Here is a 20,511-nt window from a genome sequence, read left to right as displayed (position 1 = left end):
CAGACTGAAGTCCACTTCTTGTCCAATTCCTGTATAACTCTAGACACATTTAATAACTCTAGACACATTTAATGATTTTCACTTTGAAATATGAACACTTGCTATGCCTGCCCCTGCTATGATTTTCCCAAACTTGGTTGAAACCATTAAAACAGAAAAAGGAAAAAAGGAGGTGCTAATAGATCTTATGCTGTGTGAAACGAAAATAATGTGAAATCTAGTGATATATTAAGTCAATAGTACAAAGGATACTCATATATATAAGATGAGGCCGCCTGATACAAAACTGACCGAACAAGATTAGAACAAAGTACAGACAACAAATACGAACGTCTAGATGGAGAATAGACTTCAGATGGAAGTGCAATCTTGCACCTCTAGTCCAGCTTGATGGATCCGTGGAGATACGTCTCACGATATGTGGGATTTAGGCACAAAAGAAAATCATAGTGTATACTGCTGGCAGAAATACATCACAGAAAACAAACACAGACAAACAACATAAAACTAACAGACAGACTCACAATGAACAAAACTACAACAAACTAAAAGCAAAACAACAAAATACAACCACAAAAACGGCTGATGAATAGTTAAGCTAATTTATAAAAAAAATTAAAAAAGCAATAAAATTGAGCAGATAGCATAACGTGATACTGCTGGTCCGGTTATAAAACCGGAATCCTACTCACAACAAATACGGAGTAATCAGGCAGGTCCAACTGGGGCAAAAAGAACTGCTACTAACTCCTCCGTTACAGGGGGACATCTGCAAATGTACTCCAGCGCTGTCCACACACTCCCTTGACCGAGCATCTGGCCAACGGACTACATGTTGTTTGTTATTGTCTCTATCATCTGTTTGTGTTAGAGTTGATTGGCTGCATTTGGACCAACCACAGTGTGACAGGGTAAATAAAAGCCACCAGCTATATGCCTGGAAAACCTATGTCTAGTCTGCAGTGCAGCAGTGACTAGGTTAACTTCAGCTGGGAACCTCAGGACAATTAGTTGGATCCCAGCTGCCTAATCAAGGTGTGTTAAAACCCCAGGCTGTAGACACATGGGTGCTGGCTGTTGAGGAGAGAGGAGTAAGCTACTGAAGAGATTACTGATACAAGGTCTGTGAGCAAAGTAGATGAATTATGAACTGTCTGTCCCGTGCATAGAAAAGGGTAACTGCATTATTTTTAGACTGTCTGCTAAAGAGAAACTGTTTTGTTTGGTCTGCTGAAGAAAAAGCCATTTTTCTTTGTTTGCTGATGAAAAGCTATTTTTGTTTTGTGTGCTGTATATCTTTTAAGGCTAAATAAATAAGCCGTGTCAAGAAACCCGCGTGTGTAGTTGCATGTACCCTGCAACATATGGTGTTCAGAAGTCCTGGGACTTTTTCAAAAGGCTCCTGCAGTTAAAGGGCCACACACACACACAAGAATGGAGGAAATGTTGAAAGAGTTTCTGTGCGGGCAGACCAGACAGCAGGGACAGTTAATGCAGGAGCAGGCCCGGCTGCAAGTGGAGAGAGATGAAAGACTACAGGCAGCACAAGATGAGCGGATTGCCAAGCTGCTGACCCATTTCCAAAGGTCTGCCAGTCCAGAACTTGCAAACAGACCCCCGATACTCCTGAGGAAAATGGCGCCGAACGAGGATCCAGAGGCTTCTTTACTGACATTTGAAAGAGTTGCCGAAGCTCAGGGCTGGGCTACAGATCGCTGGGCAACTGCTTTGGCCCCGCTCCTCATAAGAGAAGCCCAGGCCTCATATCAGGGTCTGCCAGCAGATCAGGCAATGGACTACCGACAAGTAAAAGCTGCCATACTGGATCGCTTAGGTCTGACCCCAGAGACCTACCGGCAGCAGTTCCGGAACATGAAATACACCGCTAAGATGAGACCCCGGGTCCTCGCTCAGTGATTATTGGACTTGTGCACGCGCTGGATACAACCCGAGGTGTGCACTAAGGAGGCAATTCTGGAGCATGTAGTTTTGGAACAATTTCTACAAATAATACCCCCTTCCGCACGCTCGTGGGTAAAATGCCATGCTGCTGAAACCCTAGCTTTGGCGGTCCGACTCGTGGAGAACTTCCTTGGGACTGAGCAGCAGGCGAGTGTCCTGGACCCAACTCCACCGGCACTTGCGGACGCCCAAAGAGGGAGGTCGGATCAATGGGGAACCTATGGCCCGTCCATACGCAACCGCCAAGTCCAACGGAAGGAGCAGTCATTCCAGCAAGGACGGAGTCCAAATGCTGGTCCCCGCCGAGACCCTCATCTCCTTCCAGATGTCGGCTCGTCGTAAAATGAGAGGAACTTCCGAGGACATCGCACACAGGACCCACCAGATGCCTGGTCTCCAGTAACCGGTCCAGCGGAGCGCTATCCACAGCCCCCTCCTGCGAGGGAACCCTCACCATGTTCCGCCTGCGGAGAACAAGGCCACCGGTATGTGGACTGTCCACAGATGGATTGTTCATTCAGCAGAACCGTCGCCTCTGCCTTTACTGGGGAAAATTACAAGCCCTGGCTACTTCCAGCCCTGATTGGGGGAAAACACGTCCAGGCCCTTGTAGATTCAGGCTCTGGGAAAACTCTGGTCCTCCAGGAACTGTTACCGCCTAACATGTGTTCTTTTGACTCCCCATGGAGTGGAATGTATACACGGCGATGAAAAACACTATCCGACGGCCAAAATCCGGCTACAGGTAAAAGGTAAGGAGGCTTACCTCGAAGTAGGAGTCGTTCCTTGGCTCCCTGCCCCGTTGTGCTCGGTCGGGACTGGCCTTTCTTTTCGGACCTAATGGCCCCAGTCTTTCATGAGGAGCCGCCTTCTAGGGCTCAGGAGATCCCTGGAAAACTGTTCCCCATCTCGGCAGACCTTTCTCCCAGTAGACACCGGGTTCAAAAGACTCGGAAGCAAAGACGCTCGGACAAACAGGACTGGTTGCAGAAATCTGGGTCTCCAGGTGACCATTCTAGTAGTCAGAGGTCACAAGTGATGGCTAGGGATGGCCAGAGGGAGGGGGATATGGGCCCTAGAGATTTACCAGACCTGTACCTCCCTGACTTTTGCCAGAAGCAAAGAGAAGACACAGTCCTTACTAGACAGTATGACAAGGTGGTGAAAATTGATGAGCAGATTGTAGATGCACAGGGGGTGATAGTGTTCCCCCATTCTGAGCTATCAAATTATATCCTTTATAGGGTGAATAGGCAGATACAAACAGGGGAGGTCACCAGACAGATATTGGTTCCCAAGGCGTTTGTTAAATCTGTGTTCACTCTAGCCCATACTGTCCCTTGGGGTGGTCACCTGGGCAGGGATAAAACATTGGACCGTGTTTCATCCCGATTCTATTGGCCAGGGATGCATAGTGATATTGCTAAGCTATGTGCGGCATGTCCGAAGTGCCAGCTAACTAGTCCAAAAGGACAAAAACCAGCCCCTTTGGTTCCTCTACCCTTGGTGTCAGTTCCCTTTGAGAGGATTGGGGTAGACTTGGTAGGACCTCTAGAACCTTCTGCGAAAGGACACAGGTTTATCCTTGTAATAGTTGATTATGCAACAAGATATCGTGAGGCGTTCCCCCTGAGAACAGCAACGGCGAAGCAAGTAGCCAACAAGTTGTTGGAACTGTTCTCACGGGTTGGACTTCCCCAGGTTATGTTGACAGACCAAGGTACAAATTTCATGGCTAAACTGATGCAGGATGTCTTAAAGTTACTAGAGGTCAAGTCTGTTCGGACATCAGTCTACCATCCACAAACTGACGGATTGGTGGAAAGATTTAACCGAACTCTAAAAGGGATGCTGAGGAAATTTGTAGATTCAGAGAAGAGAACCTGGGATGAACTTCTCCCTTTTCTGCTGTTTGCAGTGCGGGAAGTTCCCCAGGCCTCCACGGGATTCTCTCCATTTGAATTGCTCTATGGCCACCAACCCCAGGGTATCCTAGACCTCCTAAAGGAGTCCTGGGAGGAACAGCAGTCCCCTTCTAAGAATACCCTGCAATATGTACTAGACCTTAGGAAGCGCCTAGATGTGGTCGGCCATTTTGCTAGGGAGAATCTTAGATCAGCCCTGGACAGTCAGGAGAGACATTACAGAATGCTCGCATGAGAGTGTTTCACCCGGGAGACCAGGTGATGTTATTGTTACCCAGTTGCGAGAGTAAACTCCTGGCCAAATGGCAGGGCCCATTCGAAGTACTCCGCCGTACGGGTGATGTGGATTACGAGATCGCTCAACCAGGGTCCAGGAAGGGTAAACAAATTTACCATGTGAACTTGCTGAAACCCTGGAAGATGCAGCGGTCTCTATTCATCCACCTGGTGGAGGAGGAAACGGACTTGGGTCCTTAGCCTCCACGGGAGAACATCGTGAGTGACGATAAAATCCCAATGGGTAAACAGTTGTCCTCTGAACAAAAAGGGGACTTGTTAGCAATAATTACACAATTCCATGATTTTTTTTCTGACTTACCAGGACAAACTAACTTAATTTCCCATGCAATCGAGACAGCACCTGGGGTAAAAGTACGTTCCCATCCTTATAGGTTGCCTGAAAGTCGTAGGGCTCTGGTAGAGAAGGAGGTACAAGAAATGTTACACTTAGGAGTGATTGAGGAATCATGCAGAGAGTGGTGTAGTCCACTAATTATGGTCCCTAAACCCGATGGGAAGGTAAGATTTTGTGTGGACCTCCGAAAGGTCAATGCGGTATCCAAGTTTGACGCATATCCGATGCCAAGGGTGGACAAATTAATTGACGCCCTTGGTAACGCGTAATATATATCCACGCTGGACTTGACAAAAGGATACTGGCAAATACCCCTAGAGGAAAAGTTCAAATGCAAAACAGCCTTTGCCACTCCCATGGGTCTATACCAGTTTGTGACAATGCCATTTGGACTGCATGGAGCCCCAGCCACATTTCAGAGACTCATGGATAAGGTACTGAGGCCCCATAGGAATTATGCCGCAGCCTACCTAGATGACATTGTCATTTATAGTAAACACTGGCGGGCCCATCTAAATAGGCTGAAAGCGGTCCTCAAATCTCTAAGAGAGGCAGGGCTCACAGCCAACCCTAAGAAATGTGCCCTGGGTATGGCGTAAACGAAATACTTAGGGTATGCAGTGGGAGGTGGAAAAGTAAGGCCACTAGCCGACAAGGTAGTTGCCCTGAAAGAAGTTCCGACTCCCCAAACAAAAACGCAGGTACGCTCTCTGCTGTGTTTAGCAGGGTACTACCGGCGGTTCATCCCCAACTATTCGGAAGTGGCAGCCCCTTTAACGGACCTCACAAAAAAGTGGGCCCCTACACAAGTGGTATGGTCAAGGGATTGTCAGAGAGCCTTTGAGGACATAAAACGGTTTCTATCAGAGGGTCCCATCCTTAGAAGCCCGGACTTCAACAGCCCTTTTATAGTGCAAACAGATGCATCAGAGATAGGGCTAGGGGCAGTATTGTCACAACAGTTTGAGGGAGTTGAACACCCTATCCTTTTCCTGAGTAGGAAATTGTTCGCGAGGGAAAAAAAACTACTCAATGATTGAGAAAGAGTGCCTCGCAATAAAGTGGGCAATCGAGGCTTTGAGGTATTACCTGGCAGGAGTCCATTTTACTTTGGTGACGGATCATGCTCCACTGAAGTGGTTAAATAGTCTGAAGGATTCCAATGCTAGATAGACTAGGTGGTATATGGCCCTCCAACCCATCTCATTTGAGATTCAGCACAGGCCGGGAAAAGAGAACGCAAATGCTGACTTCTTTTCTAGAGAAGGGGTGAATGGTCGGGCTTCAGCCGTGCATAGCCCCAGCCACACACTAACAGGGGAGGAATGTGACAGGGTAAATAAAAGCCACCAGCTATATGCCTGGAAAACCTATGTCTAGTCCGCAGTGCTGCAGTGACTAGGTTAACTTCAGCTGGGAACCTCAGGACAATTAGTTGGATCCCAGCTGCCTAATCAAGGTGCGTTAAAACCCCAGGCTGTAGACACATGGGTGCTGGCTGTTGAGGAGAGAGGAGTAAGCTACTGAAGAGATTACTGATACAAGGTCTGTGAGCAAAGTAGATGAATTATGAACTGTCTGTCCCCTGCATAGAAAAGGGTAACTGCATTATTTTTAGACTGTCTGCTAAAGAGAGACTGTTTTGTTTGGTCTGCTGAAGAAAAAGCCATTTTTCTTTGTTTGCTGATGAAAAGCTATTTTTGTTTTGTGTGCTGTATATCTTTTAAGGCTAAATAAATAAGCCTTGTCAAGAAACCCGCGTGTGTAGTTGCATGTACCCTGCAACACACAGCCATTATGCTAGTATATCTAACCAGGAAGCATCTAACACAGCACAAACCCCTGAGGAAGTGACACACAGGAAACGCTTAGGGTTCAAAGGTCATAGCTAATTCCAAGAGCAACACATGCTGCTTTTCAGGCTCGGTGACACATCATCGTATCCAGCAGTGAAAGGTACATCTCCTGGACGCCCACCCCCACACCGGAGCTCGGTCAAGGGAGCGTGTGGACGGCGCTGGAGTAGATCTGCAGATGTCCCCCTGTAACGGAGGAGTTAGTAGCAGGTTTTTTTGCCACAGTTGGACCTGCCTGATGACTCCGTATTTGTTGTGAGTAGGATTCCGGTTTTATAACCGGACCAGCAGCATCACGCTACTCTATCTGCTCAATTTTATTGTTTTTTAGTTTTTTTATAAATTAGCTTAACTATTCATCAGCCGTTTTTGTGGTTGTATTTTGTTGTTTAACTTTTAGTTTGTTTTAGTTTTGTTCATTGTGAGTCTGTCTGTTAGTTTTATGATGTTTGTCTGTGTTTGTTTTCTGTGGTGTATTTCTGCCAGCAGTATACACTATGATTTTCTTTTGTGCATAAATCCCACATATCTTGCGACGTATCTCCACGGATCCATCAAGCCGGTCAAGAGGTGCAAGATTGGACTTCCATCTAAAGTCTATTCTCCATCTAGACGTTCATTTGGACATTTAATGGACACTTTCTGAGGCACCGATTCATATTTGATCCTCCCAATAAAACGGCCTAATTGTCCATTATAGACTGGACAATTGGTTGACAAGAAATGTAACGTAAACCAGAATAACCCCTAACATAACAGATAAACAAACAAGTCATGAATGAGGGGATTCATCTTGTCCAGTGGGATTAACCTTTCAGACCCCCACACACTGCATCTTGTTATCATACAAACAGCACTTCTCGTAGTTTTTACAGTCAGAATCACTGCTACAGAGGGGGGTGTCACGGAGGAAGTCACAGGATAACAGCTCCACAATATCAGGGCAAGATCCACCGTGCTCTGCAGAGAGGAACAGACAATATATAAAGTGAATCTTCCAGACGGTATTCCCCCGATACACATTCTGATGCTCAAAGTGCAGCAGGATATCACACAACCTCAGCGCTATACCCACAGTGACAAAGTGATAATAAAATAACCCATGTAGTCCATATCAGGGAGTTCCCTGTATTATGTAGAAAACATAAACCAACATATCCAAAAGATATATTCACAGGTGTTGTGAACCCACTCTATTTCAGAAGTCCTGCAGCCTGGGGGTCTCACGGACTGTCTAAACCCTTCATGATATTTTTTAGAAGATAGTCCTCCTTGGTCCGCAGTGGTGAGTGCAACATACAATATGTGAAGAAAGTATATATAGAAAAGCAGTGTATACTGTAGTATCAAACAGTAGAGATAGTACACTTCAATATCCATACAGTGTTAACCAATTGGTGTTGTATTGTATGTCTTTATTTATATAGCGCTTGAAAAGAGAAAAACCTGGCACCAAAAGTTGTGTTTTTTCCTATACATGGGCCTGTGGAGCAAGTGTGCTGAACCCCTGAGGAGTACAGGACTTTCCTTAGAACTTTTGGTGCCAGGTTTTTCTCTTTTCAAGCACTTTCTGCTAGTACTGGCAGTATTACTAGGCAGCCTTATATTCATTTTGTTATTTGTCACATTGGTGTTGTAATCTTTAGCGCTTGTCACATTTTTTATTTTTTATTTATATAGCGCCATTAATGTACATAGCGCGTCACAGTAGTAATACACGTGGTAATAAAATAAATAACAGATAATATAAATAACACACATTGGGAATAAGTGCTTTAGACATAAAAGTAACATTAAGGAAGAGGAGTCCCTGCCCCGAGGAGCTTACAGTCTAATTGGTAGGTAGGGAGAACGTACAGAGACAGTAGGAGGGAGTTCTGGTAAGTGCGTCTGCAGGGGGCCAAGCTTTATGTGCCATGTGTTCAGAATATCCACAGTGCTGTTCATATGCTTCTTTAAGCAAGTGTGTCTTAAGGTGGGTCCTAAAGGTGGATAGAGAGGGTGCTAGTCGGGTACTGAGGGGAAGGGCGTTCCAGAGGTGTGGGGCAGTCAGTGAGAAAGGTTTAAGGTGGGAGAGGGCTTTAGATACAAAGGGGGTAGAAAGAAGACATCCTTGAGAAGAACGCAAGAGTCTGGATGGTGCATAACGAGAAATTAGAGAAATTAGTGTTGAAAGACTCTAATATTATAGACACCGTGAATACAGAGGTTAAGTAACAGCAGTGGTTAGAATTGTAAGGAATCGGGGAACACATCCTTTGCGACGTGTTCATTACTTACCTGTCTCTGCGCAGACCTCCGCTATGGTACCAACGCGTGCACTCACACCCGCTCTGCTTAAAGAGCGCGCACAGCTCTTCTAACGCTGCCACTGAGCTTCGCTCCGGCCCCTCGGATGTGCCGTGCTTCTCTTGCGCACGGAGCGCTCACGTGACGTGGTGCACCGCTCCCCAGCTGCGAGGCAACTAATCCTATGCCACTTGTCTCCTGCAGCGTATCGTGGCTCCCGCCGGGGCCGCGCCTCCGCTCCGCCTCCTGTTCTATTGGCCCACGCCAGCTATATATACCCTGCTCACACTCAGAGTCATTGCTGAGCATAACTAGTTGTAGCCTTGTGCTCCTGCATCGGTTGTGCCTTACTCCTGTCCCATGTTCTCTTATAGTGCTTGGATTCTTCGTGTACCGACCCTGCTTGACTATTGGAACCCCTCTGGATATTGGCCCCGGGTTACCCTTGACCCTGTTACCTCTCCAACCCAGACCATGGCTATACGGACCTCCACGATTCTGACCTCTCCAATCCCAGGCCACAATTTACGGACTTTGACTATTCTGACCTTTCCAACCCAAAACCTTGGCGAGTATCAGAACTAACCCGCCCTCTCCTACCCAGACCCGGCTACGTTGACAATCCGCCTGCCGGGCACGCTTCCGCTGCTGTGGGTGCGTGGTTCTATACTTCCCGACCTCAGTACCGGGGTCCTGTCTGGCTCGTGGGCAGCGCCAGCGTAACAAGAATATTCTATCGGTGGCACCTTTAATGTGGGGGTTCAGTGTATCTACTAGTTGCCCCCTATGGTGCATGCAGTCCATATTGAGGATATAAAACACAGTGGTCTTGGATTACACTAAGAACTCACATTACCAGTTTGTCCTGATATGAGTTGGATCTCCTTGAAAGACAGTGGAATGCAGGATTGCATGCGGGAGTTTCCACAATTGTATATAGTGAGATAAGATAATAACATAGCGCAGATCTGCATATAAAATGTAATAAAACTCAAATTAAACACAGACACCTGGAGGGCCACTCACACATTATCCACCCTTCTGCTCTTTGTACAAGGTAAAGATAAGCTGCTGTCTCTGGAGACTTTGTAGCCTGAATCCTCTGCGGTATAAGGCTGTGATTATACAGCTGAAATGCAGGGCGCGCGTGCGCATCTGTGACATCACAATAGCGACATGTGCACAAGCACATGCTAGTGCGCGCGCGGCTACAGGCTGAAATCTGTTTTTTGATTGGACAGCCGCGTCACGTGACGCGGCAGTCGCAACCAGAAAACACATTTTGAAAACGCTTCATCTGTCGCCTGCATTGCAGCAGCCAGTGTGGAGACAGTCGCATTTGGTAAATGCAGTTCTCATGTTATTATTAAACTTGTTTTTGCGCCGCGCGGTGTCCCTACGGGCGACACCGCGGGTGTTTTCTGTGTATAATCGCAGCCTAAGCTCTCTCGGCGTCCGTGTGTCACCGGGGACTCGTGTAGTGGTACCGGTGTATTCACCACTTCCAGGTTCTTGATCCGACTCCCGTGACGCGGTAACGCGTCAACCGGAAGTAACGTCAGAGACTCTGATGGATGCGGAAGACACTGTCGGCACGCAAGTTGGAGCAACGGAGCGGTGAGATCGCGACCCACCATACTCCTTGTATCCCTCCTGCGTGCCTGTTATTCATCTCCTCCATTTGTGAGCCTGGTATTTTTGTGACCTACACTATGGTTTGCTCTTTGTTCTCTTGAGATTGCTGAGGCTACCTACCCCACACACAAGTGCTACGTTTAGCACTTGGCAGCTAGATCGTCCGTCCTGGTTAGTTTTCAATCTGGCCATCCTGACCCTGTCCCAGCACTGTCTGGTTACTGCTCTCCTTCCTCTGCTTCATTGTGATTAGGAAATTGGGAGCCGAGCACCATTTTATTAGAGTTTATTAGCATATTGCACTATTTTGTATTTTTTCTTTTTCATGATTACTTTGCTCCCCTGAGTTGTTGAAGCCTCCACATCCGTTCAGACCTTGAAACCGTCTATTTTTAAGGGTTGAGAGAAGTTGTCTTTTATTATACACTTATCACTATTTGATTATTTGAATAGTTATTTCATCACTTTTATTTCACTAAGCACTTTCACTAAGCACTTTCACTGAGCACTTTGGTATATTTAGAGCGCCATCCAGTGTCTTTCTGTATACTCTTGATCTGACTCCACCTTGCGCGATGATGTCATGCGTCATCACGCTCTGCTTTACAGTTGATTGTCCGGGTCCTCTCCGTGCTCCCTCAAGCAGCGCCGCACTCAGCTTGCCAAACTTACCCTGCGCTGTGCTGAGTCTCCGACAGCGGATTACCCACAAAGACAAATCTGGAACCGCTCACCCTACACGTGTTTCACGAAAATTGATTTGCTTCCCGAGAGACAACAGCATATCCTTACCTTGTACAAAGCGCAAAAGGGTGGATAATTTGTGAGTGGCCCTCCAGGGGTCTGTGTTGTATATGTTTTTTATTACATTTTATATACAGATCTGTGCTATGTTATTCTCTTATCTCACTATATACAATTGCTGAAACTCCCGCATCCAATCCTGCATTCCACTGTCTTTCAAGGAGATCTAACTCATATCAGGACAAACTGGTAATGTGAGTGTCACGGAGACCTGGTTAGTTACACCTTTTTACCAGGATCATTCGTTGAGCAAAACAAGGTGATGAAATAAATTGTAATTTATTCGGCGTAATTTCGGTTACACACCATGACACAGAAAATATAGAGAAAAAGACACACTTACTTTGGGACTGGGGTTGAAAACTAGACTTTCCTAGGTGCAGGGAACTCTATGGGAGAGTTTTATCCTGACCGGCACATAGCCAGGAATCTCCTGGAACCCAAATCAGCATAAAATTCCACACGCCACCGCTACGTTCTCTTCTGAGAACTTGGTCCCTCCTGACCGCGAGTTTCTCCAAATCTCCTGGAACTCAAATCGGCATAAAATCCCAACCGCATCCGCTACGTTCTCTTCTGAGAACTTGGTCCCTCCTGACCGCGAGTTTCTCCAAATCTCCTGGAACTCAAATCGGCATAAAATCCGAGCCGCGTCCGCAATGTTCGTTTCTGCGAACTTGGGCGCAAAATTCGGGACTTAGACTCTGGCGGGCAGGCTTTTCTGGCTTGAAATCGAAGCCGGTTGCTCTGCTATTCGCACAGAAGCAACTTTGAAAAGCCCGTCCCGCGCTCTTACTACTGGAGAACCCGAATCTGATTGGTTTACGGATTCTTATAGTATTCTGAGTTCCATTCACAAATCTCACCAGCCAATCAATGCGTGGGAAAATTCCCAAGCGACCAAGCAGAGCCAAGCCGGCTAGAAAAGCCGGGTCAGCGGGAAATTCGAAATAGCCAAGAGACATGCGCAAGCTGCCACCTCTCTCCCTGCCACCTTTCTCCCTGGCTATTTCAATGCCACGGCTGGGAGAGGCTCCACCAGGTCTGGCAGAGCAAGTGGTATCCCGGAGTACTGCCATTGATCTCCAGACCTGGTACTCCGCTTTCCCCGCTGACCAAATACTATTCACACCTCTGGGCATCATCTGGCTGCTTTGAACTCCGATGTCCAGCAGACTTACTGGCACCTTTGGGTTAGCTCGGGCAGTCTGTTTGGACATCATTTCCGAATATAAAGAACACATTACATTTAACAAAGTATATTTTAATACACTTCTCTGAGTCTCTGGGTACAGGGGGACAGAGAGGAATAATATTGTAGTTTTATTTCTATCTGCCTTATTCCCCACACACTTCCTTCTTAGACTCAGTCTGGACTCTCAGAGTCCCCCCCACAACCTTATATACGTTTGGGGCACCCACAAACCCTATACTGGTTGTGGGTCACCTGGGCTCTACTAGCTGGGGTAACCCCCTTAACCTAGGGATTCCCTCAGCTACAGGAATACATGATTTATCCCTGTGCCTCATTCACCTTTCTGGGCTGTGCTGAAGCAGGGAACCCTAGTGGTGAGTCAAGCTTGTGTTTTCAAGGGCAGGTATTGCCAGGAAAATGTGCTTAGGCATCATTCCCGGGTACATTTATGGGGGAACCAGAAACTCCGGACCCCAACCTACTATGCACATTCTGTCAATTGTTCCTCTGCAACCCCCCCCCCCCTGAAACTCATACCCCAGCAATCCCTGCTTGATTGCATGCCCGGATAGGGAAAAACACAAAAAATCATTTAAATAAACATAGTACATTGGAATCATACAAAATTATTGGGCCCAAGAGCTAACTCTCTTGGACTCTTATACACGGATCAGGGGTAACCAAAACAGGCTTAACCTTTATTTGAGAGCCTGGTTACCCTCTCCCGTCACAGAGTGTTCTTAGTATAATCCAAGAGCACTGGGTTTTATATCTATACACTGCATTCACCATAGGGGACAAGTAGTAAATACATCGAACAACCCGCATCAAAGGTGCCACAGATAGAATATTCTAACCACCGCTGTTACTTAACCTCTGTATTCACAGCGTCTATAATATTAGAGTCTATCGACACCAATTGGCTAACACTGTATGGATATTGAAGTGTACTCTCTCTACTGTTTGATACTACAGTATACACTGCTTTTCTATATATACTTTCTTCACATATTGTATATTGCACTCACCACTGCGGACCAAGGAGGACTATCTTCTAAAAAATATCATGAAGGGTTTAGACAGTCCGTGAGACCCCCAGGCTGCAGGACTTCTGAAATAGAGTGGGTTCACAACACCCGTTAATATATCTTTTGGATATGTTGGTTTATGTTTTCTACATAATACAGGGAACTCCCTGATATGGACTACACTGGTTAGTTTATTATCACTTTATCACTGTGGGTACATTTTTCGATACAGTATATATGTTTTTCACATATTGCAGGTTGCACTCACCACTAAGGCTCAAAGCACTTTCTACTGAACTAAGAGGGAAATGAGGGGAGCTGCTGCTTTCGGTCTGTAGCAGGATGTTTGTGGGGTCACAGGGCTATGGATATTCTTGTGCTAGAGACATGTAACTCCTGATGTCAGAATAGAATAGGATAAAGGTGCAACAATAAGGTGAACTCCGAGCAGAGATACATTTACAGTAACTGGTTACAACAAAGCAACTATTTAAAGGACACAAGTCACCTCTGACGTTATTTTAACAAAACCAAATTAAAATACGTAACCCTGTAGTACAATCTGCTAGAGATTGGGGATGAAGTGTTCATACAAATAATGACCTGAGGCAGTAATGCAATATGATTACAAACCCCTTTATTGGCAATAATGCCAGCTCTGAAAATATAGGAGTAAGAAACCATTATTTGGGGTTTTGATCCCACCGCATACACCAACCAGAAATGTGACATTGTTCAGTTACCTGGCACTGGGTCCACACACTTTTTCCCACATAACTCGCAGCACTTCTTCTTCCCAGCACAATCACTGTCCTTCTTGCATCTTGGTTTAGGCGGCTTGGCAAAACACTCTTGTATAGGTGGGCACTGTCCCGGTTTCACTGTAAAAGAGGGACAAAGTATTCCAGTATACAGTGTGCAGAGCTGTACTGTATGTGTGCAGAGCACTTATAGATAGGACATGTATACATGTGAGCACTGGAATTAGAAGCAGCTTTAAAAAATATTCTAAAAAATATTTCTCATCCTGTTTTAATATTAATGTCATATGCACTGAAGCAAAATCAAATATTTCACTCCCCGAGGATTTAGACATTACACATAGAGATGGGTTAAACGTAAAAAATTCATTTTACGGCGTAAAATCCATCGATGGAATGTTCCAGTTTCAATCTGTGCTGAATAATCCAAAACCCCCATTGGAAGCAATTCGCTGGAAGATTTTTACGATCCCATCTGTAGGTTTCGCAATTCGCTGGTAGATTTTTACAATCCGGTCTGCGGATCGCACAATCAGCTTGCGTATTGGATTGTTAAAATCCATCAGCGCAGAATCCGTGGTTTGGATGGTCGTGATAGAAAAATGTGTGTATGTGCCGAGCACGCGCATTTAAGTGAAACTTCTTTGTCTTTTGTCACTGTTTTGTCACAGAAATTGTATTTGTGTTGGGGATGGTTTGAATTAAAAATCAAAACACAATTTCAGTGCACTTCTATATTAATAGTAACAGCTTTCCTTGTGTATGCGTGCGTCACTGTGTGTGTGCATGTCAGTGTGTGTGTGCGTCAGTGTGTGTGCTTCAGAGTGTGTGTGTGTAGTCAGTGTGTGTCACTGTGTGTGGGTGCATCACTGTGTATGTAACGTCACGGTGTGTGTGCGTCACTGTGTGTGCGTCACTGTGAGTGTGTGCATCACTGTGTGTGTCAATCAGTCAGTGTGTGTTACTCAGTGTGTGTGTGTGTGTGCGTGATTCTCTGTGTGCACGTCAGTGTGTGTGTGCGCATCAGTGCTCTCATTCATTCCCCATAACCAGTGTTCGACAAACCTATATATTTGCACGCCCCGGGCGAGTGGATTTAACATCGTGGAGAGCTCCTTTTTTTGTTGTTCTGCGAGTAGATTTTGTGGTAATTTGTCGACCACTGCCCATAACCATAAGACTTAGAAATGTATAAAGTATATATTTTATTAAACACTGTGTTTAAAAGTGTGTATATGCTTGTGCACAGTAACATGAGCTGGGACTTCCAGGTCTGGGGTCCCGAGAGACCATTTAGCTACCAAGCTTGGTGCCACGGAGACTGCTCGGGTCCCGGACATGAAAGCCTCAGAGGTTGCCAGGTGTGAAAGCCATTTGGTTACCGGAGTTAGGCTCAAGTACTCACATCCTGGGATGAATGGAAGTCATCGGACAACCATTTGCCCCAACCCAGACTTTGAGTAGCCTAACTCAGCGGGTGGCTTCTGCATGACAAGTGGCAGAGGTGCCAGGTTGGCGCATGCCCTTGTCAGAATCTGAATCCATGCTTGCCCGGCTTGAGTAGACTGGCAGTGCTCTGATAGGCTGGTCAGAATATTCCCACGCTCGGATTGGCTGTAGTATTTCATGAATGAACTATGAAATACTATAAGAAACCCTCAGCCAATCCGGTCTAGAGATTCTAAGCGCCAGAACAGCAGCGGCAAATTCAAATGTGTCAAAAGATGCTCTTGGAGAAATATCAGCGAGCCGGCTTCGGAAATTTCAGGTCGAGAAATGTTCTAAGTCCCACTTATCGGGACCAAGTTCTCAGGAGTGAACGTAGTGGTCAAGACTGGGATTGCAAGCCGAGAATTGTTCCAGGATGTTTGGAACTGCAGCTGCAGCGGACGTAATTCAAACACTTTGCGCGGTGTATACCTCGGCATACCGATGTCATGACACGGGATGCCTGACAACCTACCCGCCCCTTAAGACGTGTGTGCGGCGAGTGCATAAAATGGCATTTTAGTGTTGTGGTTTTTAAGCACCTGAAAGTGACACAGTAGCACAGGAGCACAGCACTGTACACATTGCAATTCATTCATTTCATTGCATTTAATTGCACACAATCCATGAAATTCAAACAAAGCAACCGCGATAAGCGCGGGTGCCTGGCATGATAGGCAGCGTTAACGCCGCGTGGAATACAGCAGCGCACACGAAATCGGTGCCGTGTTTGTTTTGAATAACGGCCGCTGCATCTGTAGATCCCGGTGAAGGGATTTCAGCACCTCCAGAAGAAAGAGAGCGCTGGCGTCTGGAACTTCATGCCGATCTGAGTTCCAGGACATTTCGGGCTAAGTCCCGGTAAACCTAAAGACTTTGTTTTATGTACCAATTCCTCTAGGAAAGGCTAGTTTTGTAGCCCAGAAACCCAGTAAGTGTGTTTTCTTTTGTATTTTGTAATCCACTGTGTGTTCGTCTGTGTCAATGGAATAAATGACAATTTTTTTTAAATCTGGTTTTGCTCAGTGATATCATCCTGGTATAAAGGTGTAAATACCTGGTCTCCCGTGACAGGATATTCTTAGAATCCAGTGCAAGTGCCTGAAACAGCGCAAGGTGGATAAAGGCTAATAGAAAATAAAGTGGAGCTTTTTATTCTATTCCCCTACCCAGAGACTTAGGACACAGTCAAGTATATTTTATTAACATTGTGTTTTAATATGAGATGTACTGTTGTGCACGGTAATGAGCTTGGGCTTTCAGAACCAATGTTACCACACTGGTGCCAGTAAGTCTGTAGGACATTGGAGATGAAAGCCAGCAGAGGATTCTGGAGGTGTGAAGACCATTTGGTTAGCAGGGAAAGGCTCGAGTACCCACATCTTGGGATGAATGGAAGTCGTCCGAGCTACTATTTGCCCCACCAGACACGCAGGAGCCTGACTGCGGGGGAAGGCCCCGCCTCCGGATTGCGCTGCGCATCAGCGGCACGTGGTGCACGCAGGTGACGCGTGTGCAATGCGCCCAAGCTCCGTGGCAACAGAGCTAATCAGCTCCGGCGCATTCATCTGTCTCCTGCCCCTAGCCCAATCACTGCTTCCGCTGAGGCAGCGCCTCCACTCCGCCTCTCCATAGGATTGGACAGTCCTGCCTATATATGCGCAGCTGTGCCACTGGCACTTTGGATATATTCCCCAAACCAATGGCCAGACGGAGAGAACCAATCAAACCTTGGAGCAGTACTTGCACTGTTTTGTTTCAGACACTCAAGATGACTGAACTGATCTTCTTCCCTGGGACAAATTTGCTCATAATTCCCTATGGAATGAATCCACGTGGGATTCACCATTTTTCATCGCCTCCTCTTCTTCTGGGGTATAAGCGGCAGACCACAGGATCCAGTTCTTACAAAACTCTTGGAAGAAGATCCAAGAGAATATGAGGAAAGCAACTTCTAGACAAAAGTTCCAGGCAGACCGCCACAGTCGCGAAATTCTAGAATTGAAACCAGGAGACAGGGTATGGTTATCCTCCAAGAACATTTGACTCAAGATACCTACTCTCAAGCTGGCACCGAAATTTCTGGGTCCTTACCCAATTGTAGAGAAGATTAACCCTGTGGCATATCGCCTACATATCCCTCCCTTAATGAGGATACTGTCCATCTTCCATGTATCCCTACTGAAGCCCATCTTCCGAAGTCCCCGCTTTCTGCATTCTTCTTCTGCACCGCCAGCTCCTCTACTCGTACAGGGTCAACAGGAGTACGAGATACAGACTATCGTGGACTCAAGAATCTCTAGAGGAGCAGTCCAATATTTGGTCCACTGGAAAGGGTTTGGACCAGAAGAAGGGTCCTGGATTCCCCACCACCAAATTCATGCTCCCAATCTCCTAAGGCGGTTCCATCAGAAGTATCCCCTCAAGTCATTCTGGAGTTGCCTGGACATGGCTCCTGAAGGGGGGGGGGTACTGTAAGGATTCAGGAGTCACGCCGCCTTCGGCATGCTCCCACCCTACCTCCGTTCACGCACGGGGCTCCTTCCAAGACAACATCATCCACAGGCCGCACAGCATGCATGCATGCGCGCACAGGTGACGGCACCAGGTACTGCGGGGGAAGGCCCCGCCTCCGGATTGCACCGCACATCAGAGGCGCGTGGCGCACGCATGTGACGCATTTGCAATGCGCCAAAGCTCCGTGGCAACAGAGATAATCAGCTCCAGCATATTCACCTGTCTCCTGCACCTAGCCCAATTACTGCTTCCGCCGAGGCCGCACCTCCGCTCCGCCTCTCCATAGAATTGGACAGTCCTGCCTATATATGTTCAGCTGTGCCACTGGCACTTTGGCTGAGCATAGCTTCATGTTCCATTGTGCTTTCCTGTTATTTGCCTCCAGTCTTGCCTTGCTGAACCTTGCTCTGTGTACTGACCCGGCTTTGATCTTGGACTCTGCACCTCTGGAATACTGACCCCGGCTACCCCTGACCCTCCGCATCTCTCCAACCCAGATCTTGGCACTTGGACAACGACTACTCTCCATTCTCCAACCCCAACTATGGCTAATAGTACCTTCAACAATCCGGACCTCTCCTACCCTGACCTTGGCAAGTATAACGACGACTCTTACCTCTCCAACCCCGACCTGGCTACCTTGACCAATTTACACTCCAGACGTGCCCCCGTGGCTGCGGGTGGCATTTATAACCATTCCCACCTCAGTCCCGGGGTCCTGCCTTTTTTGTGGTGAGCACAGCGTTACACTGACCCAGCGGGTCGCATCTGAATAAGCCAGGGACGAGGTTGCAAACTTGAGCATGTTCCTTGGCAGACTCAGAAATCCCGCTACCCGGCTTCACAGGACCGGCTTTGCTCTGATTGGCTGAAAGGAAAATTCACACCCTGTGATTAGCTCTAATATTTTGTGAATGAACTCCAAAATACTATGACTGCATGAGCCAATGGCGTCGAGAGATTCTCGGTGCCAGAACATCGGCGAGAACTTTGAAGAGACAAAAAAGTGCTCTTGTTCGAATAGCAGGGCACCAGCTTCAGAAACTTTTACCCGAAAAATATTCTAAGTCCAGCTTTTAGGGACCAAGTTATCAGAAAGGAACGTAGCGGTCGCGGTTGTGATTGCAAGCCGATTTTAGTTCTTGGATGTTTGGTACTATCTCCCGGTCAAGACTTTAAGTGCTCTCGGAAGAGAATGGAGCAGTGGTATATTCTCATATTATACTCCCAGAATTTTGTAAGCCACTGGTGGAGATCTATAGTATGGTGCTCTCTTTCAGGAACAACCATATAGTCGATAAGCAACTCTCCACGGTGACGTCAATATTCAGGAAACTGATTCAGAGCTTTCTGTTCTGTAGCTACAGTACTGTATGTTTGTCACGGGAGACCAGGTTTATTGTACACCTTCTCAACCGGGATCAACAATTGAGCAAAACAAGTGAATGAAATAAATTGTAGTTTATTCGCACAAATCGCTTACACAAACTGACACACAATATACAGACGAAAAGACACATTTACTTGGGACTGGGGGTAAAAAACTAGACTATTCTAGTTGTAGGGAACTCATTTGAGTTTGACCCCTGACAGGGACCTAGCCTGGAATCTCCTGGTACCGAAATCTTCATGAAGTTGCACACGCCACCGCTCCCTTCTCTTCTGAGAACTTGTAAACTTTTGACCGTGAGCTGCCTCAGATTCTCTGGAACCGAAATCGGCTTGAAATCTCAGCAACGTCCGCTGCGTTCGATTTTGAGAACTTGACCACAAAAAGTCGGGACTTAGACTCTGGCGGGCGGACTTTCCTGACTTGAAATCAAAGCCGATTGCTCTGTTAGTCGCGCAAGAGCAAGTTTGAAAATCCCGCCCGCACTTATACCTCTAGAAATCTCAAATTTGATTGGCTCAGGGTTTTTTTGTAGTAAACTGAGCTCCATTCATGAAACTCAGCAGCCAACCAGAGCATGGGAACTTTCCCAGTAGACAATCCGAGCCATGCCGGTATGAAAGCAGGGTCTAGCGGAGAATCTGAAGTGACCAAGGGACATGCGCACGTTTGCCACGTCCGTCCTTGGCTTTCTCAATGCCACCCACTGGGTCAGGCTCCACTAAGTCTGGCAGAACAGATGGCAGCCAGGATGACTGCCATTTTTCCCCGGACCTGGGTACTTGAGCCCTTCCATGCCACCCAAATGGCTTTAACACCTTTGGCATCTCTTGCTACTTTGAACTCCGATGTCCAGCAGACTTGCTGGCACCTGTGGGTTAGCCCTGGCAACCTGCTGGGCATCGGTTCTGAAAGTCCTAGCTCAATCAGTACACAACAGTACATAATACAGTATTAATAAAATATACTTTTAATACATTTCCTAAGTCTCTGGGTATGGGAAATAGAATAGAAAGATGTTCTTATT

General features: G+C 46.7%; 1 protein-coding gene across 1 annotated transcript in view; it reads right to left on the bottom strand.

The window, feature by feature from the left end:
• Positions 1-6,927: 6,927 nt before the first annotated feature.
• LOC142491894 (uncharacterized) overlaps positions 6,928-20,511 on the bottom strand; it is a 29,383-nt gene continuing 15,799 nt past the window's right edge. The window contains exons 4-5 of the mRNA XM_075594711.1: positions 14,072-14,209; positions 6,928-7,337 (exon numbers count right to left, since the gene is read on the bottom strand). Coding sequence (XP_075450826.1) covers positions 7,192-7,337; positions 14,072-14,209 — 284 coding nt within the window. The 3' untranslated portion in view covers positions 6,928-7,191. The remainder of the gene's footprint in view (positions 7,338-14,071; positions 14,210-20,511) is intronic.

Source organism: Ascaphus truei, chromosome 4 (genome assembly GCF_040206685.1).
Source record: "Ascaphus truei isolate aAscTru1 chromosome 4, aAscTru1.hap1, whole genome shotgun sequence".
Classification (NCBI taxonomy): domain Eukaryota; kingdom Metazoa; phylum Chordata; class Amphibia; order Anura; family Ascaphidae; genus Ascaphus; species Ascaphus truei.
Note: the sequence above shows the minus strand (reverse complement) of the source record. Positions and strands in the feature narration are given on the sequence as shown.